This window comes from Episyrphus balteatus, chromosome 1, assembly GCF_945859705.1.
Source record: "Episyrphus balteatus chromosome 1, idEpiBalt1.1, whole genome shotgun sequence".
NCBI lineage: Eukaryota > Metazoa > Arthropoda > Insecta > Diptera > Syrphidae > Episyrphus > Episyrphus balteatus.
Window position 1 is genome coordinate 151,069,129 of NC_079134.1, and position 27,961 is coordinate 151,097,089.

Sequence of the window (27,961 nt, forward strand, 5' to 3'; positions counted from 1 at the left end):
AGTACTATATTAGGATATATCAGTAATTGATAAACTAGCAAAATTTTCACAATCGATCCGTTAAAACAAACTCATTAAACGAATATCAGGATATAGGAAAAAGTGGACTTTTTTGTTTTTTTTTTTCGAAAACTTGCTTTTCGGTTGTGTTTTTATGTATCCAATGAATGTTTTGACCTCAATTTTGAATGAACAATCATAGCTAGTCCATTTATCTATCGAATAAGACTAAAATGAGCAATATTTGAAGAAGTTGACTTTTTAATTAATTCCTGCTAAAATAGCGTTATAGCCCACAGTGCGAAGCTTAGGTTTGAGTTTAAATATAGGAATTTTGTTTAATGATACAAAAATGTTACTCATACACCACAGTGAGTCACACATTTTTTATTGATTTTTTACCAATTTGATCTAAGGAAATTTTTGTGAATAATTTTTTAAGTTATTTATAGTAGGAGATCCCGCCATAGGACGACCTACCCTCATCGTTATACCAGTTGAGAGTTATATTTTCTGAAAGCTAGTGTCTGAGGAAATAAATTGCACATGGGTTGCCTAGCGATATCCTGTCAAGGCATAGGGTTGCCAGGCCTTAAAGTTCATTTTTGCAAATTTTTGAAACTGCGACCCTGCTTATATGGCAAGCCTAAGAGTTATAAAAAAAATATAATGTCATAGGAAATTTAATTTAAAAATTTTAATTTTCAGGATTTTTTAAAATTTGAAGTTTGAGTAGGGTAAACAAAGGTAAATTTAGAAAAAAGGCAAAAATCTATTTTCTAAACAAAACGTGATAGAAATAAAATTGAAATTGGAATCGATAGATATTATAAATATATGAAAGCCACACATACAAATAAAAAATGTTAAAAATCTACAACGCGAGATATAGTCTTTTTAGAGCCATGATACTCCAATTCGATATTTGAGAAATAATTCACCAAAAATCAGAATGAAAGATTTTTTAAATAATTTTTATGTGATAAGTTAGGAAAAATAAAATAACTTGACACGTGTCTGTCAAATTTTTAATTAAACTTACCGTTTTTGCGAGGGGATTTTTTGAAAAGGTGCTTATTTTCGTATTTCAACATATTAAAGGAAAAAATCCCGTCATGGGACGACCTATCCACCTCATTATACCAGTTGAAAGCTATATTTTCCGAAGGGTAGTGTCTAAAGAAACAGTTTGCACATGGGTTGCCTAGCGATATCCTGTCAAGGCATAGGGTTGCCAGGCCTTAAAGTTTATTTTTCATTATTTTTGAATACGCCACCCTGCTTATACCCAAAGCCAAAGAGTTGTAAAAAAAATATTATGTCACAGGAAATTTAATTTGAAAATTTTAATTTTCAGGATTTTTTAAAATTTGAAGTTTGAGTAGGGTAAACAAAGGCGAATTTAGAAAAAGAGCAAAAATCTATTTTCTAAACAAAACGTGATAGAAATAAAATTGAAATTGGATTCGATAGATATTATAAAAATATAAAAGCCACACATAGAACAAAAAAATGTAAAAAATCTACAACTCGAGATATAGTCTTTTTAAAGTCATGATACTCCAATTCGATATTTGAGAAATAATTCACCAAAAATCAGAATGAAAGATTTTTTAGATAATTTTTATGTGATAAGTTAGGAAAAATAAAATAACTTGACAGGTGTCTGTCAAATTTTTAATTAAACTTACCGTTTTTGCGAGGGGATTTTTTGAAAAGGTGCTTATTTTCATATTTCAACATATTAAAGGGAAAAATCCCGTCATGGGACGACCTATCCACCATATTAGAGAGCATAAATAAAATAACTTGACACGTATCTGCCAAATTTTTGATTTGACTAAGTTTTTGGTTCCTGTGTATTTTTGAAGAATAACACCGAAACAGTGAATTGAATTGTAAAAATCTGTAATTCTTCAAAAATACACAGGAACCAAAAACTTAGTCAAATCAAAAATTTGGCAGATACGTGTCAAGTTATTTTATTTATGCTCTCTAATAACATAAACATTATTTCAAATACCTTTCGTGCTGATTTTTGGTGAATTATTTCTCAAACATCGAATTTCACGGTTTTGACTTTTAAACGTCCATATCTCGAGTAGCAGATTTTTTACATTTTTGGTTTGTATGTGTGACTTATATAATTTAACAATATCTATCGATTCCAGTATCAATCTTTTTTCTACCACTCTTTGTTAAGGATATAGCTTTTTGACCTTTTTTTAAATTTACCTCAGTTTCCCCTTCTAAAATGTCAAATTTCTAAAAATCCTGAAAATTAAAATTTTTAAATTAAATTTCCTATGACATTATATTTTTTTTATAACTCTTAAGCTTGCCATATAAGCAGGGTCGCATTTTGAAAAATTTGCAAAAATAAACTTTAAGGCCTGGCAACCCTATGCCTTGACAGGATATCGCTAGGCAACCCATGTGCAAACTGTTTCTTTAAACACTACCCTTCGGAAAATATAGCTTTCAACTGGTATAATGAGGTGGATAGGTCGTCCCATGACGGGATTTTTCCCTTTAATATGTTGAAATATGAAAATAAGCACCTTTTCAAAAAATCCCCTCTCAAAAACGGTAAGTTTAATTAAAAATTTGACAGACACGTGTCAAGTTATTTTATTTTTCCTAACTTATCACATAAAAATTATTTAAAAAATCTTTCATTCTGATTTTTGGTGAATTATTTCTCAAATATCGAATTGGAGTATCATGACTCTAAAAAGACTATATCTCGCGTTGTAGATTTTTAACATTTTTTATTTGTATGTGTGGCTTTCATATATTTATAATATCTATCGATTCCAATTTCAATTTTATTTCTATCACGTTTTGTTTAGAAAATAGATTTTTGCCTTTTTTCTAAATTTACCTTTGTTTACCCTACTCAAACTTCAAATTTTAAAAAATCCTGAAAATTAAAATTTTTAAATTAAAATTCCTATGACATTATATTTTTTTTATAACTCTTAGGCTTGCCATATAAGCAGGGTCGCAGTTTCAAAAATTTGCAAAAATGAACTTTAAGGCCTGGCAACCCTATGCCTTGACAGGATATCGCTTGGCAACCCATGTGCAATTTATTTCCTAAGACACTAGCTTTCAGAAAATATAACTCTCAACTGGTATAACGATGAGGGTAGGTCGTCCTATGGCCGGATCTTAGACTATTAAGGCAAACCTTTGTCGAAAAAAAAAATACATTTTAAAAAATGTCTTCCAGATATCTACGTCGAGCGAGACATTAAAAGAAAGGTCTCTTTTAGCTTAATTCACGATAGAAAGCCAAAAGTTTCTTTGAGATCTGATTGCTGAGTTATTTACAAACAAAAAAACGTGTTTTTCTTCCAATCTATTTTTTTTTTAATTTTTCGAAAAAATCCTTTCTCGAAAAATATGTATTTTTGAAAATTTCATCTAAATCCATTGAGTGAGATATCAAAAGAAAGGTATATTATTAAGCTCAATTAATGGTGGAAAGCAAACAGTTTCTTTGAGGTCTGGTTGCTGAGTTATTTGCAAAGAAAAAAACTTATTTAGCAAAATTTTCTTTGGGGTCTGGTTGCTGAGTTATTTGACAACAAAAAAACGTGTTTTTCTTCCAATCTTTTATTTGTTTTAATTTTTCGAAAAAATCCAAGGTTAACTCCTTTTCGAAACAAATGCATTTTTGAAAAATTTCATCTAAGTCCATTGAGTGAGATATCAAAAGAAAGGTATATTTAAGCTCAATTCATGGTAGAAACCCAAAAGTTTCTTTGAGGTCTGGTTGCTGAGTTATTTGACAACAAAAAAACGTGTTTTTCTTCCAATCTTTTATTTGTTTTAATTTTTCGAAAAAATCCAAGGTTAACTCCTTCTCGAAAAAAATGCATTTTTGAAAATTTCATCTAAATCCATTGAGTGAGATATCAAAAGAAAGGTATATTATTAAGCTCAATTAATGGTGGAAAGCAAACAGTTTCTTTGAGGTCTGGTTGCTGAGTTATTTGCAAAGAAAAAAACTTATTTAGCAAAATTTTCTTTGGGGTCTGGTTGCTGAGTTATTTGACAACAAAAAAACGTGTTTTTCTTCCAATCTTTTATTTGTTTTAATTTTTCGAAAAAATCCAAGGTTAACTCCTTCTCGAAACAAATGCATTTTTGAAAAATTTCATCTAAGTCCATTGAGTGAGATATCAAAAGAAAGGTATATTTAAGCTCAATTCATGGTAGAAACCCAAAAGTTTCTTTGAGGTCTGGTTGCTGAGTTATTTGCAAACAAAAAAACGTGTTTTTCTTCCAATCTATTTTTTTTTTTTAATTTTTCGAAAAAATCCAAGGTTAACCCCTTCTCGAAAAAAATGCATTTTTGAAAATTTCATCTAAATCCATTGAGTGAGATATCAAAAGAAAGGTATATTTAAGCTCAATTAATGGTGGAAAGCAAACAGTTTCTTTGAGGTCTGCTTGCTGAGTTATTTGCAAAGAAAAAAACTTATTTAGCAAAATTTTCTTTGGGGTCTGGTTGCTGAGTTATTTGACAACAAAAAAACGTGTTTTTCTTCCAATCTTTTATTTGTTTTAATTTTTCGAAAAATTCCAAGGTTAACTCCTTCTCGAAACAAATGCATTTTTGAAAAATTTCATCTAAGTCCCATGAGTGAAATATCAAAAGAAAGGTATATTTAAGCTCAATTCATGGTAGAAATCCAAAAGTTTCTTTGAGGTCTGGTTGCTGAGTTATTTGCAAACAAAAAAACGTGTTTTTCTTCCAATCTATTTTTTTTTTAAATTTTTCGAAAAAATCCAAGGTTAACCCCTTCTCGAAAAAAATGCATTTTTGAAAATTTCATCTAAATCCATTGAGTGAGATATCAAAAGAAAGGTATATTTAAGCTCAATTCATGGTAGAAACCCAAAAGTTTCTTTGAGGTCTGGTTGCTGAGTTATTTGCAAACAAAAAAACGTATTTTTCTTCCAATCTATTTTTTTTTAAATTTTTCGAAAAAATCCAAGGTTAACCCCTTCTCGAAAAAAATGCATTTTTGAAAATTTCATCTAAATCCATTGAGTGAAATATCAAAAGAAAGGTATATTTAAGCTCAATTCATGGTAGAAACCCAAAAGTTTCTTTGAGATCTGGTTGCTGAGTTATTTGCAAACAAAAAAACGTGTTTTTCTTCCAATCTATTTTTTTTTTTAATTTTTCGAAAAAATCCAAGGTTAACCCCTTCTCGAAAAAAATGCATTTTTGAAAATTTCATCTAAATCCATTGAGTGAGATATCAAAAGAAAGGTATATTTAAGCTCAATTCATGGTAGAAACCCAAAAGTTTCTTTGAGGTCTGGTTGCTGAGTTATTTGCAAACAAAAAAACGTATTTTTCTTCCAATCTATTTTTTTTTAAATTTTTCGAAAAAATCCAAGGTTAACCCCTTCTCGAAAAAAATGCATTTTTGAAAATTTCATCTAAATCCATTGAGTGAAATATCAAAAGAAAGGTATATTTAAGCTCAATTCATGGTAGAAACCCAAAAGTTTCTTTGAGATCTGGTTGCTGAGTTATTTGCAAACAAAAAAACGTGTTTTTCTTCCAATCTATTTTTTTTTTTAATTTTTCGAAAAAATCCAAGGTTAACCCCTTCTCGAAACAAATGCATTTTTGAAAAATTTCATCTAAATCCATTGAGTGAAATATCAAAAGAAAGGTATATTTAAGCTCAATTCATGGTAGAAACCCAAAAGTTTCTTTGAGATCTGGTTGCTGAGTTATTTGCAAACAAAAAAACGTGTTTTTCTTCCAATCTATTTTTTTTTTTAATTTTTCGAAAAAATCCAAGGTTAACCCCTTCTCGAAACAAATGCATTTTTGAAAAATTTCATCTAAATCCATTGAGTGAAATATCAAAAGAAAGGTATATTTAAGCTCAATTCATGGTAGAAACCCAAAAGTTTCTTTGAGATCTGGTTGCTGAGTTATTTGCAAACAAAAAAAACGTGTTTTTCTTCCAATCTATTTTTTTTTTTAATTTTTCGAAAAAATCCAAGGTTAACCCCTTCTCGAAAAAAATGCATTTTTGAAAATTTCATCTAAATCCATTGAGTGAGATATCAAAAGAAAGGTATATTTAAGCTCAATTCATGGTAGAAACCCAAAAGTTTCTTTGAGGTCTGGTTGCTGAGTTATTTGCAAACAAAAAAACGTATTTATCTTCCAATCTATTTTTTTTTAAATTTTTCGAAAAAATCCAAGGTTAACCCCTTCTCGAAAAAAATGCATTTTTGAAAATTTCATCTAAATCCATTGAGTGAAATATCAAAAGAAAGGTATATTTAAGCTCAATTCATGGTAGAAACCCAAAAGTTTCTTTGAGATCTGGTTGCTGAGTTATTTGCAAACAAAAAAACGTGTTTTTCTTCCAATCTATTTTTTTTTTTAATTTTTCGAAAAAATCCAAGGTTAACCCCTTCTCGAAACAAATGCATTTTTGAAAAATTTCATCTAAATCCATTGAGTGAAATATCAAAAGAAAGGTATATTTAAGCTCAATTCATGGTAGAAACCCAAAAGTTTCTTTGAGATCTGGTTGCTGAGTTATTTGCAAACAAAAAAACGTGTTTTTCTTCCAATCTATTTTTTTTTTTAATTTTTCGAAAAAATCCAAGGTTAACCCCTTCTCGAAACAAATGCATTTTTGAAAAATTTCATCTAAATCCATTGAGTGAAATATCAAAAGAAAGGTATATTTAAGCTCAATTCATGGTAGAAACCCAAAAGTTTCTTTGAGATCTGGTTGCTGAGTTATTTGCAAACAAAAAAACGTGTTTTTCTTCCAATCTATTTTTTTTTTTTAATTTTTCGAAAAAATCCATGGTTAACCCCTTCTCGAAAAAAAATGCATTTTTGAAAATTTCATCTAAATCCATTGAGTGAAATATTAAAGGAAAGGTCTCTTTAAGCTCAATTAATGATGGAAAGCCAAAAGTTTCTTTGAGGTCTGGTTGCTGAGTTATTTGCAAATAAAAAAACATATTTTTCTTATAATCTATTTTTTTTTTAATTTGTCGAAAAAATCCATGGTTAACCCCTTCTCGAAAAAAAATGCATTTTTGAAAATTTCATCTAAATCCATTGAGTGAAATATTAAAGGAAAGGTCTCTTTAAGCTCAATTAATGATGGAAAGCCAAAAGTTTCTTTGAGGTCTGGTTGCTGAGTTATTTGCAAACAAAAAAACGTGTTTTTCTTCCAATCTATTTTTTTTTTAATTTTTCGAAAAAATCCAAGGTTAACCCCTTCTCGAAAAAATGCATTTTTGAAAATTTCATCTAAATCCATTGAGTGAGATATCAAAAGAAAGGTATATTTAAGCTCAATTCATGGTAGAAACCCAAAAGTTTCTTTGAGGTCTGGTTTTTGAGTTATTTGCAAACAAAAACACGTATTTTTCTTCCAATCAATTTTTTTTTTAATTTTTCGAAAACATCCAAGGTTAACCCCTTCTCGAAAAAATGCATTTTTGAAAATTTCATCTAAATCCATTGAGTGAGATATCAAAAGAAAGGTATATTTAAGCTCAATTAATGGTGGAAAGCAAACAGTTTCTTTGAGGTCTGGTTGCTGAGTTATTTGCAAAGAAAAAAACTTGTTTAGCAAAATTTTCTTTATGGTCTGGTTGCTGAGTTATTTGACAACAAAAAAACGTGTTTTTCTTCCAATCTTTTATTTGTTTTAATTTTTCGAAAAAATCCAAGGTTAACTCCTTCTCGAAACAAATGCATTTTTGAAAAATTTCATCTAAATCCATTGAGTGAAATATCAAAAGAAAGATATATTTAAGCTCAATTAATGATAGAAACCCAAAAGTTTTTTTGAGGTCTGGTTGCTGAGTTATTTGCAAACAAAAAAATGTGTCTTTCTTCCAATCTATTTTTTTTTTTTTTAATTTTTCGAAAAAATCCCTTCTCGAGAAAATGCTTTTTGAAAATTTCATCTAAATCCATTGAGTGAGATATCAAAAGAAAGGTATATTTAAGCTCAATTCATGGTAGAAATCCCAAAAGTTTCCTTGAATCGTTTATGCTGAGTTATTTGCAAACAAAATTGCAAAATTACAATTTTTTTTTTAATTTTCAAAAAAAAATTCGAATAAAATCTTAAAGTTTCTTTTAAGCCAATTTCTGAGCTATTTGCAGTAAAATTAATTTTTTGTTTTACGTTAGGACTACTACGGAAGAGGAATGTTTTTTTTATTTATATTGATTTTATTTCTTTTTTTCCTCTCCCATTTTACGGTTTTGAATGCTTTTTTTTAATTATCATAGATTTTTTTTAATTAAAATACATATTAATAAAAGAAAGTTAATTTCCTCATTTCATTGTTAAAAAAATGTCTACCAATTTCAATATAATAAAAGAAACCCCTTGTTTTCAAATGCGATCCCTGCTGAAACATCCTTTTTTTTGTTGTCTATCATTTGTTCAATAAGAAAAAAATCAAGAAAAAAAAGGAAACTTCCTTATTTAATTCTATTTTTCTAAGTTTTATCCAAAACCAATGAAAAAAAAAATATTCCAATTGACTTCATTAGATTTTTTTTTTCTTTTCTCTCAGGAAAGAAAAATCCAATCAAGCAAAACCTGAACAATATTCAATCAGTAGGAAAACAAAATGAATAAAAATAAAATCAAACAAATAAACAAAAAGGAAGGAGAAAAATTCTTCTTCTCGTACAAATTAAATTAGGTACTTCATCATCCTTTTATATCCAACCATTTCAAATATAGATATAAAAAATTATTGACGAGTACCTACTCGTCTTTTCTCTCTCAAGAATCCTTTCGAGCTTCAGTTAGTAGCAAATGCGGTGTAACACAATAGCTGAGTAAGCAACAATGATTCAGGACCAGACGTCGTTGTCGACATCGTCGTTTCCTATGACAGTTAGTCCTTACAAACTAAATGTAAACAAAAATAAGTAAAAAATCCCACAAGGATCTCTATGAAGACAAAAAAAAAAAGAAGGAAGTATTTTCCATATCCTATCTCTTCCATCATCATCTACATCATCCTCCGCATCCCAGGATGAGAAAATAAGTAATATAAAAGCCAACTCTCCTTTCTCCTTATTGCAAATTGAAACAAAGAGCAAAAAGCGAAAAATAAACACTCACCAACTCCTCAACCCATCCCGCACTCAAAACCAATCTCTCTCTCTCTCTCTATTAACATATTCACCCATCAGCAGAGTTTTAGCCATCAGGATCAGGAGACAACAACTCACCTGAAACAACATCGACCCACTTTTTCTCCGGCTCCGAACAAATTGACATAGGTCGACTACAGCTCCTACTTATTGTGCCATTATTCACCGAGGATTTGAATCCTTCGTCAGCCTTCAGTTCCGCACATGTTGCATCGTTGTCTGAGTCGGGGGTGTCCTTAGTAACTGTTTTAGATAAGCAGAAGAGAAGAGAAAGAGAAGAAGAAAATATATACATCAACAGGATATAAAATGGAAATTAGAAACCCATACACAAAAGAGACACACAAACACCGGAAGGAGATGTATTTCCATTACTAATTACCTACCACTAACGGTAAATGCAATTAGCTTTCGTCATCCGCTATATAGCAGCCGCCACCATCGATTGTCATGATGGCTGACGCAGACGCTAGGTGTCATATTCTATTCAATCGACGACAACGCAACGCATGGTGGCGGCCATTGCTCTTTTTTTTCTCCTTACCGTTGCTAGTGCCATCTATATATTACTCTGTTATATGTCATCTACTTACGTTGCTTTTGGAGGAACGGTGTTGCAGCTCGATAGTGTTTGACAGTTAGAACGACAATATCGCCGGCATTTCGTAGAATGTTAACGGCATCATCATGCGGGCACGCTGTTATATATTCACCATTTACCTTGATAATTGCATCGCCAACGAACAATTGTCCAGTTATGTCGGCCGCTTGATCCTTATAAATGCGGGATATCAGTATTGGTAGTTTATGTTCGGCGCCACCTTTTATACTCAAACCAAGTCCGCCCATTTTTTGTCGAGTTATTTGAACCATTCGTTCCTGTTTATTTTTTTTTTGTTGTAGGTATCAGGAGTAAAAAATAGAAAGAAAAAAAAAATTGTTAACATGAGTAACGGATCCTTGTTGGATGTTATGTATTTTCAAAGTGAATAATGGAACATTTTGTGTTTTTTGTTTAAAAAAGAAGGAAAGACGACACGAACACACGAGTTGAGTGATATAAAATTGAATTTTTGTAGAAGGTATTTTTTCTAGTTAACTATAACGTTTAAGTAAAATAAACAATGGCAGTTTATTTTACGGTCGAACGAAAAAAGGGTTATTGATTTTGTATTGACAAGAAGAAGGGTTTTTTTTTTCGTTTTCTGATTTAAAACGTTCACAATATAGTTTAGGAAATCTTTTTTGAAAAATAAATAAGGAAACAAGTTATTTAAGGGTATTGACATTGGTATTGTGACTATTTACTAAATAAATAAAGTATTTTAAGATATAATAGTTTGGCTATTTAAAGAAGGATTAAATGGTTAAATATTTTGTTTGCCTTACTTATTTTTGAAAATTTTCTTAGAAACACTTTTTAATACATTTTTAAGATGGTCAATAAAAATTGAGTAACTTATTTTCATTTACTTGTTGTAAAATCTTTTTGTTTTTCAATCGATTTTTTATAATACGGTGGCAATCTATTATATATATTAAAGTTTGGTTTTGTGTACGTTCGCTAACCGGCCACACCGACTGACTTATTTTCTTAATTTTTTTTTTAAATCAAAGAGGCATAAGAGGAGAAGGTTTAAGGCAAAAAAAATTTAAAATTTTATAGGGTAAATAGGGGTAACACGGCATTGAAAAAAGAGGCTATTTTCTAAACGGTAAGTCGTAAAGAGTTGACTTTTTTTTAAATGATAGACAAATTTATTCAATAGTTAAAAAAGGTAGGTATTGAAAAAATTCAAAAAAAAATTTCAAAACCAAGTTGTGAAGGTTTTTTTGCAGTCATAGACCTTCGACAAAAGACTAATTACAGGTACGCAAAATTTTGCACAGAAATTTGAGTTACACCATGAGAAAGATATTTAAAAAAAAATTAGGGGTCTAAAACGGATTTTTTTCATAGGCCCATTTTAAGCGTGAGAAAATAAAATTACATGTTTTTTTTGCTTTTTATATATATATTAAAGTTTGGTTTTTTGTACATTCGCTAACCGGCCACACCGGCTAACTTATTTTGCTTATTTTTTTTTTAAATCAAAGGGGAATGAGAGTAGAAGGTTTTAGGCTAAGAAAAATCAATGATTTTATAGGTTAAATAGGGGTAACACGACATTGAAAATACATACTATTTTCTAAACGGTAAGTTGTAGAGAGTTGAATTTGTTTTTTAAATGATAGATACATTTATTGTAAGGTTAAAAAAGGTATTCCAAAAATTCTAAAAAATTTCAAAACTAAGTTGTGAAGGTTTTTGTGCAGTGAAAACATCTGGTAGAATTTCGACAAAAGGCTTATTAAAGATAGGGAAATTTTTTTACGGAAACTTGAGTAACACGATTGGAAAGATACTAAGAAAAAAATTTAGGAGTCTTATACGGTTTTTTTTCATAGGCCCTGGGTTTTGTAATTTGAATTTTTGAAAAACAACTAATTTTTAGGGACATTTTTGAGTAGTTTTTAATTTTTTTGTAATTTTTATAAGCCTCCAAAAAATCTCAAGCTTATAGAAAATATAGGCTTTAGTCATGCGCAAGCATTTACAAATTTTTAAATTTTAAAATGATTTTTGACCGAATAACGGGAAAAACAAGTTTTTTTGTCCCAAGTTTTTTGGCCGTTTTTAACATAGGCCACTTTTGCTAAAAGTTTAAAAGTGAATATTTTTAAACTTATTTTACGAACTATTCAAGTTTTGATTCCCTTTTTCATTTAAAATGTTAACTAATTATAGAGTTGAAAATTAAAAATAAATGCAATAAATGGCGGAATGAAGTCCAACGGGTCAGCTAGTATTGATATAATTTAATATAACATATTCCATTTCAACTATATGCCACCAAAACTTTATCTACCCATAAAGAATTTTCAATTTGACTCTAATTTTTTTATTGGCATAAAATATACTCGTAGAAGTAAATAGGACATGAAAGTTTTTTTTTGGAAATCAATAAAGTATAGTAGTTTTATTTAGTTTCGAGTGAATTTTATAGTTTGGCCTAGTTTTTGAAAACAAAAATATAATTGAATTGATTTCATGACCTGTGGCCAGGTTATACCTATACCATTTATTTCTAATACCCAATACAGTTCAGACTTTTCAATTTGTTCCCAAAGAGATGCTTTTTTTTAGTTTAAAATTGAATTTTATTTGTGCTGGCATATTTTGAATTTATCGAATAGGTAGATTAAATCTACCTCAATTTGTAGTTTTATCTTTTCTGTTTTACTTATCATTAAAATAATAGTTAAATTGAGTATTGGTAAATTTAAAAAGAATTTAAGTTAACAAAACTGCCAATAAAAAAATAAGTTGCAAATTGTAACTTAATTACAACAGGACGAAGGTTTTACCATTGCAAGTTAAATTTTCAATTTGTTTTAATATTGAAAACTTTCACCTTCTACGCAAAAATAAAATTGAATTCATTTAAATGCTATAGAATTAAGGGCATGCTATGTATTCATACAGACAGTTTTGACAGATTATTATTACAAAAAAAAAGAGAGATATAAAAAAAAAAATAAATAAGAACTGACTAGTACCCGACGAACATCTGGTTACAAAGTCATGTGCGTTGTTTATTACATTTCTTTTTTTTTTTAACTCCAAATGATGAAAAAATAAGCAGTGGACGCTGTAAGTTAAACAAACGAACCTTGCTAAAAATAACTTGAAATTATTGCTTGCTCTATCATCAAATTGGGTCACTGTGGCGTATGTGTAACATTATTGCTTTTTCTTTCTATTGAAAATTTACCAAAATTACATTTAGTAAAAATTCTGTTAAATATTATAGCCAGCCAAAGTTTTTTTTTACTAACTAATCTATAGTTAATTTGGTGAAAGTTCTGAAACTTTACTCTGTTTTAGCATTTTTATAAAAAAAACTTTATATTTTTTCAACAAAAAATATAAAAAAATATATAATATAAATATAATATATAAACTATTTGAAGATTATTTTTTTTTTTAAGTTCATTTTGAGAACAAGAATATTGTAATCGACTAGTGGATTCTATTAACAACTATAGGTATGCAATATAATTTTATATATTTAGCTTTGGGTGGTTTTAAGAATTATAAGTAAAAAAAATGAAAAAGTTGCTCTATGTTCAATTTACTACTAGGCCAGTTTTTTTTTTTCAAAATTGCAAAATAAAAAAAAGAAAAAAAAATACAAAACAAATTCTTTATGTAACTTAAATTCCTAACGAGTTGGTTTCTTTTTAAAACAAAAATTTAAACGAGATCAAATTTTAAAATTGTAGTTTAACAAAGATATAATTTTATACAATAGCATAATTATGTAACTTGTATTATGTTTTGTTACTCATGAAAAAAAATATTTTTATACAATTACAAACTATTAAATATCTTTACTAAAATTTCGAAAAATTCGTTTCTAGTTTTCGAAAAAGAATTTTTTTTTAGAAAATTTTTTTGTTATTTTTTAATGCAAGAACTTTTTGAAGAAATTTATTTTCCCATATTGGCTATTTTAACAAATTATATTGTTAAATAAAAATTCTTTAATAATATTATCGTCTTTGATTAAAAAAAAACAGCTAACTCCACTTTCAACACACCCCTGATAAATATATTAAAAACTTTTTTACTGTAATTTTAATATTTAATCCAACAATATAAGTTATTTGTATGACCCCATAATACTTAATATAACAGAATTGATAAAAGGATTTAAAAGCTTTTTGTGTTTATTATTAATATTTGAAATCATTTTAATGTGGAGTTAACAGGTGGCAATTAAGCAGGTATTTAAAAAAAGTACAAATACGAATACGATCAATCGTAAGCGAAATTGAATTTGAGAAAGCATTAATCAGACATGACACACTGAAAAAAGTATTATTCTTAAAAACTATGAATCTCGTTCATAAACCAAAATTCATACATTTTTAAGAAAAATTCATTAAATTTAAGCACAAATTCTTAAAAAAAAAGTTTAGTTTTAAGAAAGATTCATAAAATTTAAGAATCAGTTTTCATAAAAATTTTCCTATGGAAAATTTTTTTATGAATTTTTTTTAAGAACAAATACGAAGGTTTATGAATAAATTCATATACTTCTAGCTCCAATTTGAAAGAATGTTTTGCTGAATCTTAGAATCTGGACATACTTTTATGAATGAAATTTACTATTATTTTCCATTCAGTTGTATTTTGAGTTAAAATAATTTTTTAAATTGACTTTTTTCCCTTCTAAAATTGAAAAAAATGTATTTTCACAATTACATTTGTAAGAAGTTCATACATTTTGTGTTTTTAAGTATTTTTTCTTAGAATGAATTCATTTTTTCTTAAAATGAATGTATTTTTTCATTAATCAAAAAACAAGGAATATTTTACCGTTATCCTGTATTCGGTATTAAGAACTTATTCTTAAAATTTAAGAATTTGTTCTTACTTTTTATGTTCGAAATTCATATTTTTCCAAAATTTAAGAACTAATTCATTAAATATTATGAAAGTATACAATATACATATAATTAATGAAAAAATTCTTACGTTTTGAGTGTTTAAGTATATTTTCTTAAAGTCTATGTACTTTTTCATCAATCTATAAACTAATAACTGTTGTTCTGAATCTATGACTTAGAAAGATTTCTTTGAGGATTAAATTTGAAATCTGATATTCAAAGTGGACGGTCGTTGCCGAAACAAGTTATAAAAGTTTGTGAATAAAAGACGATATTGTTTATAGTGTTAAGCATTTTAACCACGTTGACAATTTTGAAGAGTATAAGTACATTGCAAAAGTGTAAAATATTGTTGGTTCCTGTTGCCTCTTTCCCATATAATCAGATAAGTATAAAAACATATAATGTTAAAAATTGCTTTCTTTTATTTATTAAATATATTTTCTTTTTTTTTTTGTTATAGGAAATATGGAGGCACGTATGTAATCTTCAACTTTGGACCGGCAAAGGGGGAAAAATCAACACAAAATAAAAACCATATTAAAGGCGATTCTCAACAAATCCTGTACAATTGAAATTGTCATTGCAAACTAAAGCAAAACATGGAATTTAGTAAGTGTTGCATTTTATTTTATTTCTCTAAATATTTAAATTTTGTTTTAACTTAATATTATCAACATTTCTCATATGTACCTAAATTCTTTATATTTTTATCTTTCCCCAACTTATTCAATTTTTTATTTTTTTTTCATATCCAGAGTCTAATGGTGCCGATTACAATAAGGTAAGAATTAGATAATTTAACCTTCTAGCTATTTCGATTTTTTAAACCAAATACTACATATTCATTCTACTAATACAAACTTTTTTCTATCTTTCCAGATGATGCATCCATTAAAGAAGTAAAATTTATTTAATTTATAGTGAAATTTATAGTGATATTGATCAATGAAACATTTTTATAACGTTTAAACTTAATAATTTCTTTTATTTTTAAAAACAATTTTCATTTTTTTTTTGTTTTAGATTTTGGGTTGTTTTCTTTTGCAGTTTCTTTGTTTGGAATACAATTTTTTAGGAACAAATTAAAGGCTTTGAATGGTAATGTATTATATGCATTTATATAAATAACTGCATAAATTTTAATGAAAAGTGTATTATATTTTATGAAAACAATCATAAAACTTTAAGAAAAATTCATAGTTTTTATGATTTGTTTCATAAAATTTAAGCAAAATTTCATTTGAATTTTTACGAAATTTATGAAAAAAATCATAAAATTTAAGAAATAATCATAAAATGTAAGAAACTTTTCTTAAACTTTGTTCTTAAATTATAGAAGAAAAAAAAAAAAGATTTAAGAAATAATTCTTAAATTGTATGAATTTTTCTTAAAATCTAAGAAACTTTTCTTAAACATGTTCAAAACTTTTCGAATTTGTTTATGAATAGAATTCTTAAAATTTAAGAACTTATTCTTAATTTTTAAGAAAGATTCATTCCCTTATGAATTTGTTCTTAAAAAGATTCTTAAATTTAATGAATTTTTACATTGGCTCATTTGCCATGAATTTTTACATTAATTTAATGTACAAATTCATTAATTTTATGTACCTTTTTGGTTCAGTGCATGCAAAAAGTGGGTCTCGGAATTTTATCTCTATGTCTGTGTGTCTTTCAAGCGAAGTGATTTCCTCCAATTTTATTTTGTTAGGACCAAAATAAACGGTATACTTTTTACATGACATGTTTTTTTTTTTACAAAACGAGTCTTATACAATTTCGATTACAAAAATACAAGGTTGTTTTTAAAATAAAAAAAAACATTAATCGTTGCTAACGATATTTGTGAGCAGTTCTCTTGATTTCCGACTTTCTCTTTAACGTGTTAGCTGATTTAAAGAATTTTTTCTGTACCAAACGTTATAATTATCTCAATAGTAACGTTGATGGTAATTTAAAAAAAAATCAATTTTGATTTTTTTATGAAATTTCAAACATTATTTTTTGAAATTTGGTACAGATGATTTTTATAGAATTCTGAAAGTTGGTTTTTTTTTGTTTTTTTATATCTCACTTAGAAAGTATACCCCTATACAATTTTTCAAGTTATACCAAATAACTCAAAAACGGCTCTAACGATTTTGATAAAAAAATGTGTGTATGATTTTACAAGCAAGACCCAACTTTTGATTTAAAAAAAATATTTTTTGGAAGGTTACTAACGGTACCTGCCATATAACCGTTTTTTTGGTTTCAAAATATCTTTTACAAGACTAACCCGATTCCAACGAAAATTTTTATACAAAAGCGTTTAATTAACCGTAATATTAAAAGAAAATTTCCAAAAAATATATTTTTGGATTTTTTAAAAATTTTTCGAATTTTTTTTTGTTTTGAAAAATCAATTTTTTGAAAACAGGTTTTTGAAATGTTTCGATTTTTTGTTTTTAAAACTAAATTAATTATTTCTTCAAAATGGCATACCAAGTTTTTTTTTTTTTAATGTTAGAAAATTTGTATACATATGTATATAAAAAATTAAATTAAAAAAAAACCGCTCTAACCATTTTCAAAATTTTTTTTCTCAAAATTCTTTTTCATACAAGAAATCAGATGGCATACTTCGTTTTTTTATCAAAATCTTTAAAAACGGTATTTTATTAATTTTAAAAACAGATTTTATGTACTTTTTTGCATTATGGGAAATGGTTTTATTAAATCTAATTATAATTTTGCCTCATTTTTTTTTTATAAAAAGCTTTAAGATAAGATCTACTTTTACCATAAGAGCAAGTACGTGCAACCCCAGTCGTGCATTTTATTTGTTTTATTTTTGATGCCTTTTTATTGGTCAATTTAATAAAAACAAACAGAAGTTTGGGGAGTTAATGGTAGGTAGGTAGAGATGGCGGTCAAGGCAAACCATGTTTGATTGACCCAATTAGCGCAGGATGCGCCGTTTTGATACCAAAACTTATGAAACCTGTGAGTGATAATTGGATTTATTTGAAATACATTTTTTAATTGGTTTTTTAAAAAAGGGAAAAACAAGTGTTAGGCAGTCCTAAATCCACTTTGTTGCATTTAGGAACGAGATCAAGTCTTTGATCTTTGATTCTGAGATGTTATCTATGACATTAAAGAATTCGCTCCCCAGAGAGAGTGCTCTATTCCTAGCAAGGGCGGGACATTGACATAGGAAATGGTAGACCGTTTCTTTTTCTTGCTGGTCCAAGCAGCTGCGACAGTAGGTATTGTGCGGTATACCCAACTTTGCTGCATGTTCCCCTATCGGCCAATGTCCTGTACACACCGCAACGATTCTGCTAATATCTTTTCTGGGTCTAGAGATTAGGTCATATGTTTTGGATTTATTATAGGTGGGCCAGATTTTTCTGGATATGACGCAGCTAGTCAAGTTGTGCCACCTATTGTTAGCTTTTGTTAGGTATTTTAAGAAGATATCGCCCTTCATGACTCCTATGGGAATGTTGACTATTTTGGGGAGTTAATAGATTTTTTTTAATAATTTTTTGAAAAATAAAAAATAATATTTTGAAAAAGTTTGCACCTTATACCAATATTTCAGAAATTTTTTTTTTTTTTTTTTGAAAAGGATACCTTGAAATCGAACTATAAATTGAAGAATGATTTCTTAAAAAAACGGAGTCTTGAAAAATTTGTTTTGCATCTATTCATTTTTTTTTTTTTTTAATTCTCTGAATCCAAAGATTTGCATTTTAACCCATTTATCAAAGCATTAAATTAAAAGACCAAATGACTGAAGTTATTTTATAACCCTTTTAAATATAACTTTTGTGACCAAAACTAATATAAGTATTTGTTTTTAAAGTTTAGCATAGCAAACAAATATTGAAAAAAAATTAAAAGAATAGTTAGCTGCTCAGCTCTTTTATTTAAACTAAGCCAATTATTAAAAGTATGTAGATTTAGAATTATTTTTATTTTTAATATGACATGCAACTTAAACCTGACACAAAACAAAATGTTTTGAATCTACGACAATATTAAGAGGTTCCCAAAAAAGGTCTTCCAGGACCTATCTTTTTTTATGTACAAATATGTACACAAATTTGGTTTTCCAATCGACAATCTTCATGAGACCTAGAAAATAATATTGATAATTTTTCGTACAATTATTTTCTCTTTTCAAAAAAATTAAGTGAAAGATATTTAAGCACTCCAATGAATGATGTCAATTTTGACGTCAAACTGACCAAAGTTGTACATCAAATAATTTTAGTACAAAGAAACACAAAGTCACTTTTTCAAATTCTGTATAGAAATTGGCTTTGATCCATTTAAATAAACTTTTTCTCTAGTTCCAACAAATGCAAGTGCTAATGAATTCCAGTTTTGGTTGATGATAAAACTGTTGACATAACAATTCCTAAGATACCAAAGCTCTTTTTCATTTCCCATTCACTCGTACTATTCGTAGTTGTCTTTTCTGTGTTTTCATCATAAAAAGGATATATTCTGTAACTTATCTCAAACTCGAACAAATATAAATTTAAATTGCATTCTAAAGTAAACATCAAGTTAACATTGATAGCAAAACATATATAACATATCTCGCGAATGCGGATAGAAAAAAATAACATCTCTATTTTCATCCATCTAACATCTGTTAACATATTCCATTTATATTCTACTGGACATTCAAAAGTACATATACATTCATCCCAATAGAGAGATAGAATATATCCCATCCGACGACGACCAAACCAACCCACATTTATCACCACCATCCGTGTGGAAACTTCCAACAAATATGTGCCATCCTATGCCAAAGCAAAGCTAATCCTATCTCTTATTTCATTTATACCCCCGACACGAGACTATGTCGCCATGGCTCCACCAGCAAACACTCTCTCTGGTGCTAGATAGCAAAAGTGCTCCAGCAAAAAAAAAAAAAAAAGGAAAAAGGAACTCCACCCAGCATGTCTTTCGCAATTAAGGATGATGAATGACTCTCACCTGGACGACGACGTTGTTGGCGCTAGCTTAATTTTTTTTTTCTTTCTTTCCTAGTCCTGGCAATCCTTTTCCGCATGTCCTAGATTCTCTCTTCTCTATGAAAATGGTAAAAGGCAACAAGACACAAAAAAAAAAAAAACGAGAAAAAACTAAATTGAAACACCATCGCACCTCTAGCTTCAGTCCATTTAATTACTCTACTTCTGCAGACCATTCGATTAGATAGACGTCACTTTTGAATTTGCAGATAACGCGCAATCCTGGCAAAAGGATTCATCCTGTTATTTTTTTTTTTGTTCGTCTTCTTTGAATCTGTGTGTCCCTTTGGGCCTAATGGACATAGAAGAGTGAATTATTTTTACTCAAAGATGATCTAGTTTTAGCGTTTTTTGTTGATGTTTTGTTTCCAGTTTTTGGCCTGGTCTTTGTTCATTTGAAAGTCTAACGATTTCCTCGTTTAGAAGCTTTCAAGGGGCTTAGACCAATATGATTTTTTACACACAATGTAATAGTTTTTTTTTTTTTTGGAAAAAGGTTGATTTGGAAAAGGTTCCAATCAAATAGAAAGACGCTTTGAGTCTTTTAAGCGCCTAAAAGTATGCTGTAAAACCTTTTAGGAGTAGGTTCGATGACTTTTCCACACAATGTAATAGTAATCAAAGATTTAAAAATTGCTACAGCAGAAGAAACACGTTTTTAGTTATTTCAACGCCTAAAAGTATGCATTAAAAGCTTTCAGAATAAGGCTCAGGCTTATACGTCTTTTTCCTGACAGTGTAATAGTTTTTTTGCAACAAAATGTCAATCTAATAGGTTCAATAAACGAAGTCCGAAACGTTACAGCAGAAGAAACACGTTTTAAGTTCTTTCAACGCCCAAAATTATACTTTAAAAGCTTTCAGCAGGAGGGTCAGGTCAATATGACTTATTCCACACAATGTAATAGTTTTTTTTTTTGGAACAAAATGTCGAACTTATAGTTCCAATCAAAGGCTTTAAAAATGTTTCAGCAGAAGAAAGTTGAAGAGTTCTTTCAACGCCCAAAAGTATGCTTTAAAGGCTTCGAAGAGGAGGATCAGGCTAATATGACTTTTTCACACAAAATGCGATAGTTTTTTTTTGAACAAAACGTCGATCTAATAGTTCCAATCAAAGGTTTTAAAAACGTTACAGCAGAAGAAACACGTTTTGAGTTCTTTCAACGCCCAAAAGTATGCTTTAAAAGCTTTGAGGAGGAGGCTCAGGCCAATAGGATTTTTTTATAACAATTTTATAGTTTTTTTTTCTACACAAAACTTCCTTCTAATAGTTCCAATCAACGAAGTCAAAAACGTTACAGCTGAAGAACCAGAAGAAATCCTTTGAGCGCCCAAAAATATGCTTGTAAAAAAGAAATTTTATTGCAAAATCGATATCAATTTATGTTAATTTCCTGTTTGCTCCAATTGGACACTACTAAAAGCCTCATTATGTCTTTAAAAAAAAAACATTTTTCATTAAAAAACAAAATGGATTTTTCGAAACAAGGATATAGGTCCTGGGTAGTTATTGCTGAAAAAAAAACAACGTAAGGACTAGTTTGCTAACCATCAACAGAAACACAGAAAAAAAAGGGAGAAACAAAATGGAAACAAATACGTGCGACCTAGTTGTTATGTTCTGTTCTTTAATTTACATTCAACTGCGAATCGAAAATTGACAGAGCCATTCAATTAAAAATCCCCCAAGCCTTTTTTCGGGACAATCATCGGTAAAGTCTTTTGAAATTGTTCGTTTTTTGGTTGCATTTTGTTGTTGGTTGTTGCAGGCAAACAAAAAGAAATAAAAAAAATGGTCTCAATTCTGTTGCTGATGGTTTTATTTTGTTGTTGGTTTTTGTGAGTCAATACAGAATATTTAAGTCACTAGGAAAGCCGATTTTTTTTTTCCAGAAATTTTTATTCATATCCTTTTGCCAAGCTTTGCTTATGTATTGAGTTTTTTTTTTGGCCTAGAGGCGTTACGGTGTCGGTTGGTTTTTGTGTGTGTTTTTTTTTACGTTTTCTTTGTGTTTGTTGAAGCAAAAGCAAAAAATTGAAAGTGTGTACCATCTTTAATAAAACATTTAGATTCAACTTCAGTCACTTGTATTTTTTTTTTCTAGATCAAGATAGAATTTGGGGGTGCGATAGTTGGCAGGAGTTGGTTTTTTTGTGAAAACACACCTTTTTCTTTGCCCCTCTTGTCGTTTATGTTGAATAAATTTATAATGATGTAGTTTTGCCTTATTTTCATTTTTCCTTTTGATGTTTCCATATACCTAACACGAATATGTATCTATCTATGCGTGTAGTGTACCTATGTCTATTTTATATCAAGGATGAGTTGCATACTGGTATGCCTGGGTAAAAAAAAGGTCTTCACATGGGATTGGGTTATTATTTGATGTTATGTTGTTGCTTCGAGCCATTTTACTAGTATCTCTCTATCACCATCTTTCATAAACTGTTGCCTTAAATATTAATTGAAAATTTTAATGAAAAGCTTCTTCTTCTCATATCGTTTGAACGAACGAAGACTGAATGCAAGACCGTAGACAAATATTTTTCTGGGGGCTGGTCGCTTGTTTGTTCTAGTTTCACTCATAACTATTTGTATAAATAATATTGATTTTATGAATGCATTGGAAATTTAGAACTTTTGTTCCTTGAAAACGTAGAATTTGAGAAAATAGAGGTACCTACAACTCAAAATAAAATTATCAAAATATGTTTTACTTTATTCACGACAGTGCAAACCAATATTTTTTATCAAAATCATTTGAACCATTTTTGAAAAAAGTAAGATGTTTCCTTTTGGCTATGATAATGATAAGTAATTTTCTCAAAAACTATTTTAACGAAGAAGTATACAAATTCAGAGAAAATGATAGAAAAATATGAATTATATTCAAAATTTAAATACAATTCAATTCGTCCTTCATATATCACAGAACCCTACCAAGATTTCGAATTCGGTATAAGGATTCTTAAGGTGGTTTTTATTTTTTAAAAATTAATAACTTGTATGCTCGCAGAAGCTCATATCATTGAAAATAACAAAAATGTTTCCCACGTTTCAAGCTTCTAATATAAATTAATTCTTAAACGTGATTAAGGGTGGCCCATTTTTTTTTTTGGATTTAAATTCTTGTACATATAGATATTTTTATTAAACACGTAAAATTTTAACTTTAATAAGTTAGTTTAGGTATTTATGTTATTTTTGACAGAATAATTTTATTTATTACCTAAAACTCGCCTGCAAATTGTTCTTTTTGTCAAAAGTTAACAAAAATCAATCAGTAAAAAATAGGTGAAAAAAACATGGCTAAACAATGGATACCGCAACGGAGCTGCAGTCTAAAAAAAATATTTTTTGAATCTTTACTAACGGTTTTTATGACAGAACAATGTTGTTGACTTTGACTTTAAACAGAAGTTATTAACTATCCGTAATTTATCAAAACTGTAAAAAATATTGGATTTTTTAATAAAATTTAAAAATTGTTTTTAAAAACCAATTTTTTTCAAATGAGAAATTATAAAAACAAAATACTAAAAACTGTTTTCTTTTTTTTTTTAAATCCTTTTTTATACAAGAAATCAAATGGCAATTTTTGTTAGATGCTCAAAATCAATTTAATTATTAAAAACATATTAAATAATATTTCTTAAAAAATCCAATTATATACTAAATATTTTTTTTAATTTATTCATAAAGCGTGCATCTGGGAGCGTAACCAATTCTAATTTTTTTTAAATAAGAATGAGCCTTTTAATATTCGTTCTCAGCTTTTGGATATACAATACGTGAAAAATGCAACCTTAAATAAGATGCCAGCTACTAGGCTAGAAGAAAATGGAAACTATATAAATTAACATATTTTCACCCATTTTCTTATTCTTACTCCGATCATTTTTCACCCGAAATATTTTTTCTTTCTTTTCTTTTCGTGTTGAGATTTTTAAAAATAACGACAACTCATTTGAAGCAGTTTATACATTTTGTTTTTGGACGTGATAACGTCTTATAAATCGATGAACCATGGCAGCCACCACAAAAAAGTGACGCCATTTTCTCCCGTTCTACTCTCGCACTTTTGCAGTGCGGCAAAAATTTCAATTTAAAATTAAAAATAAACTATTAGAGATACAAAAATCTTCTATAGTTTATTTGAAAGATAATAACCTAAAGCTGAAGAATTTTTAAAAATTCTGTCATTTAATAGGTAAAACAGAGGTAAAACGGAAAGATGAAATTTGGGCTAAAATCTAAACGCGAAGTTGTAGAGAGTTGATTTTTTTGCTATAGATAGATGAGACTAATTTAAAAATAACTGCATTTAAGAAAAAAAATTTTTAAACTAAGCTATATTGTTTTGTTTGAACGTTGTTCACGTGTTGGGGCTATGACAAAATGATGATTTAGGGTAGGGAAATTTTTTTTTTTGACAATTCTAAAGGTGCCAGGTGAAAGATGAGGGAAAAAAAAATTAGGGGTCTAATACGGATTTTTTTCTAACACTCTGAGTTTCGAAATATGAATTTTTGAAAAACACCTTGTTTTTTAGGGGTATTTTTGGGTAGTTTTTGATTTTTAGCTTTTTTTTGGAGCGTTCAAAAAATCTCAAACTTATAGGACATGTAGGTTTTATGCATACATGTTCAAAAAATTAGAATCGTTTAGTGAGTTTTGACTGAATAACGGAAGAAACAAGTTTTAAAAAAACACGTTTTTTGATCGTTTTAACCGATTTTCATCGTTTTTTATTTTTATCTTTTTTTCTTTAATAGATACAGGACTAAAGTATATAGAGTAATGATAGACCATGACCACGACTAAATGTATGCTAAGTTTTAATCATTTTCGTAAACACAATTTTGAGATAACGGTAAAATAAAATTTTAGAATTCAACAGGTTATAACTTTTGACAAAGAGCAGATAGAAATTGTATTCAACTTTTATGAGTATCCTGATACAATTACCCTTCATTTGGTATATCACACATAACAATAGACTAACTACAAGCTACACAATATTAAATCAAGCAACTTGCGAAAAACCTCAAAACACCTTTGGAGATCTGTTGCCCCCCGAACAGCCACCAGTGTGGGAAGTACCTACCGTAATCTCAGTCTGGAAATTCGACATGGTTGACTTTAAAAAATTCTAACTTCTCTTGTAGACATCTTTGAAATAAGATTGATACGTCATATGAAAGGTGAAATAATAAGCTTTCTAATGGTATACAATTTTTTATTGTCAAACAAAAAAATTGATTCCATAGCCTGAGAACATAAAAATAAATGTTTTTTTTTTGCTTTTTTAAATGAAATTTGATCGAGTTCAAAAAATTCTAGCTCTTTTTGTAGATGTCTCATAGACCTGATCGATATATATATATTTTGAGCTAAGACAATAAGCTTTCAGATGGTATAAAATTTTGTATAGGTTGTTAGGAAAAAATTGAATTAATTTTTTTGATGAAAATGATTGTTTTTAATAAATTATTTTTATACTTTTTGCTCATTTTAAAAATTTAAAAATGGGTTTATTCTTAAGAAGAAATACTTGGCTTTTAAATTGCATAATTTTTTTTTGTAAGCTTTAAAAAAAAAAAATTTAATATAATGAAAAAATAAAAAAGGTATTTTTTTTTAGCTTTTTCTTGTAAATTATGATTGTTTGAAATAAGTAAACGCTTCAATTGACTCATTTTAAACAAAAGCACACAACCTGTTTTCTGACGACGTTATCACGTAAAATCATCGTCCGTAAACCGGCTTCACAGACAACCTCTTTTTTTTAAACTTAATTTTTGTTTGTAGTTTAACTTAATTTGCTGTTTTTTTTTTTAAATTAAAATTTAAGTTAAAAAAATAATAATTATTTGATAAAAAATAATTTTTGTGATCGTTAATAATTTTAAGAGCCGATTTTTCCATCTTCTAATAAACAGTCAGTTAACTGTTCGACGAATAAATTTATTAGGCTCATAAACAATCGGATAACAACATTGAATTTTTGAATCGAAAATAATTTATTCTACAGAATAACAAAAAAAAAATTGTCAAATTCAATAATATTCAAAACTAAACGTCTTTTTTATTTTGTAATTGTTTTTGTTTTCTTGTGTTCCTCTGTATTCTTTGTCAAAATTATTTCAAAGCAGCTTTGACAATTGACACAGTATTTTTATTGATATTATTCCTTAGAATAATTTTTATTCGTCTCTGAAAGAAGCAGATAGTTTTATTCATAGGAATAAGCTATATCTTCCTGTTGAAAAAATGATTTTTTCTCTATCAGGAGAATAAGTACTAACTGACTGTTTAACTGACTGTTGAAAAATTGGCCCTAAGAAAATAAGTTTTTCGGCTAAAAATTATCTCAGGAAATAATTTTAATTTTTTTTTTTGAAAATTCAGTTGAAAGTTGAAAATATGATTATGTGAAGACTCAACTCCGTTGCAAAGAAAGTCCTACCGTTAATTTTAACGCTATAAAAATGCTATGATGGATCAAGGATCTCTAAGTAAGCCCTTTTTCTATTTGAATTTCATATACCTAACCATTTATTTTGAAACTGTTCAAAGTCCAAACCTAGGTATAAAAAATTAAACTGCTCAAATTCAAGCCAAATTATCTATATAATATCTCCCCTTCCTTTATCTACGGCCTTTTAAACAAATAGAACAAAATTTTATGTTTTTCAGATACAACGATGGAAGATGTATGTTCTCTCTGACATCTTGTCCCTATTTCTATGTGTATGAAAATAGATAGAACTACCTTACACACACACACATAGATCAAAATATTATATTTAATTTATTCATTGCTATTTAGCTTCGTTATAACCTATTTTGCTTTCTCCTTTTTTTTTTTTGCATTGCCAGCATTCATATAACAAAATTTGTGTTAATAATTGTTGTTGTTGTTGTTAGTTGTTGCTTGGTTATGAATAAATTTTTAAATTAAATAAATCCCATACCTACCAAAAAAGGGAAAAATTGTGAGTGAAGCTATGAAGATATTCTCTCAGAGTAAACTAAGGCGGGGATTTTCTGAGAACTTACAGATGATTACATAAATTATTGATTTATTCAAAAAGGTACAGGTAGTATAGGGATAAGGTATTTTAATTTATGGTTGGTGTGATAATTTTGGAATTTGATTTATTGATGTGCACGGAATATGAATTAAGTAAGTAATATGATGGATGTGTTTTTTAAAAAGCACATGCTTTGCTTATACCTACATCTACTATAAATGTATGTGTATAAAATTTGTATAGTCATATTAATTAGCACGAAACTCAATCAATCAAAGGCGTGATATCTTACTCTAGCTTTAAGAAAAGACTGATTCTATCTATTTAGCTAGAAGAGCTTTGGTCTTCTGTTAATTGTTTGAAAAAAAAATTGCTGTCTGTAAAATCGGTTTACGGACGATAATTTTACGTGATTACGTAATAATTTGTAAAAGTTAAAGCTTAATATATTATAAAAAAAGCCGAACAAAAATAAAAATTATTTAAATTAAAAATTAGCATTTCTCATGCTTTTTTTTAATGCAAAAGTATACAAATAATATAATAGAGGATAACAATTCATAAAATTTTCTAAATCTTTTTTTATGTTCACCCTTATTATTAAATCAATTAATAACACCGGCACACAAAATAAAAAAAAGTGTCATGTACCAGGAACCAGACCTATCTTTCTATATGTTTTTGGGCACGCTGAAGCCGAATTTCAAGTCCGTTTTGCCCGGTCACACTCCAGTTTTGAGCTGTGACTGCATTTTGTTTGGATTTTTATGACTTTTTTGGAGTTTTTTGCATTTTTCTCAAAACTGAAGGGTGTTCGGGCAAAACGGACATGAAATTCGAATTCAGCGGGTCCAAAAACATATAGAAAGATATGTCTAGTTCCTGGTACAAGGAACTTTTTTTTTTGTGTGCCGGGGATGAAAGCGACATTTCGCGACAATGCCAGCACACCAAAAAAAAAGTTGAATGTACCAGGAACAAGACCCATCTTTCTATATGTTTTTGGACCCGCTGAATCCGAATTTCAAGTCCGTTTTGCCCGGTCACCCTCCAGTTTTGAGAAAAATGTAAAAAAAGACCCCAAAAAAGGCAAAAAAACTTCCTTTTTTTTGGATTCAGCGTGCCCGAAAACATATATAAAGACAGGTCTGGTTCCTGGTACATGACAATTTTTTTATTTTGTGTG

The 27,961-nt window shown here is 28.5% G+C and overlaps 1 protein-coding gene across 1 annotated transcript in view; it reads right to left on the minus strand.

Moving 5' to 3' along the window:
• The window catches only part of LOC129905899 (gamma-1-syntrophin), a 183,236-nt gene that overhangs the window by 44,071 nt on the left and 111,204 nt on the right, over positions 1 to 27,961 (minus strand). The window contains exons 5-6 of the mRNA XM_055981523.1: positions 9,793 to 10,078; positions 9,278 to 9,442 (exon numbers count right to left, since the gene is read on the minus strand). Coding sequence (XP_055837498.1) covers positions 9,278 to 9,442; positions 9,793 to 10,078 — 451 coding nt within the window. The remainder of the gene's footprint in view (positions 1 to 9,277; positions 9,443 to 9,792; positions 10,079 to 27,961) is intronic.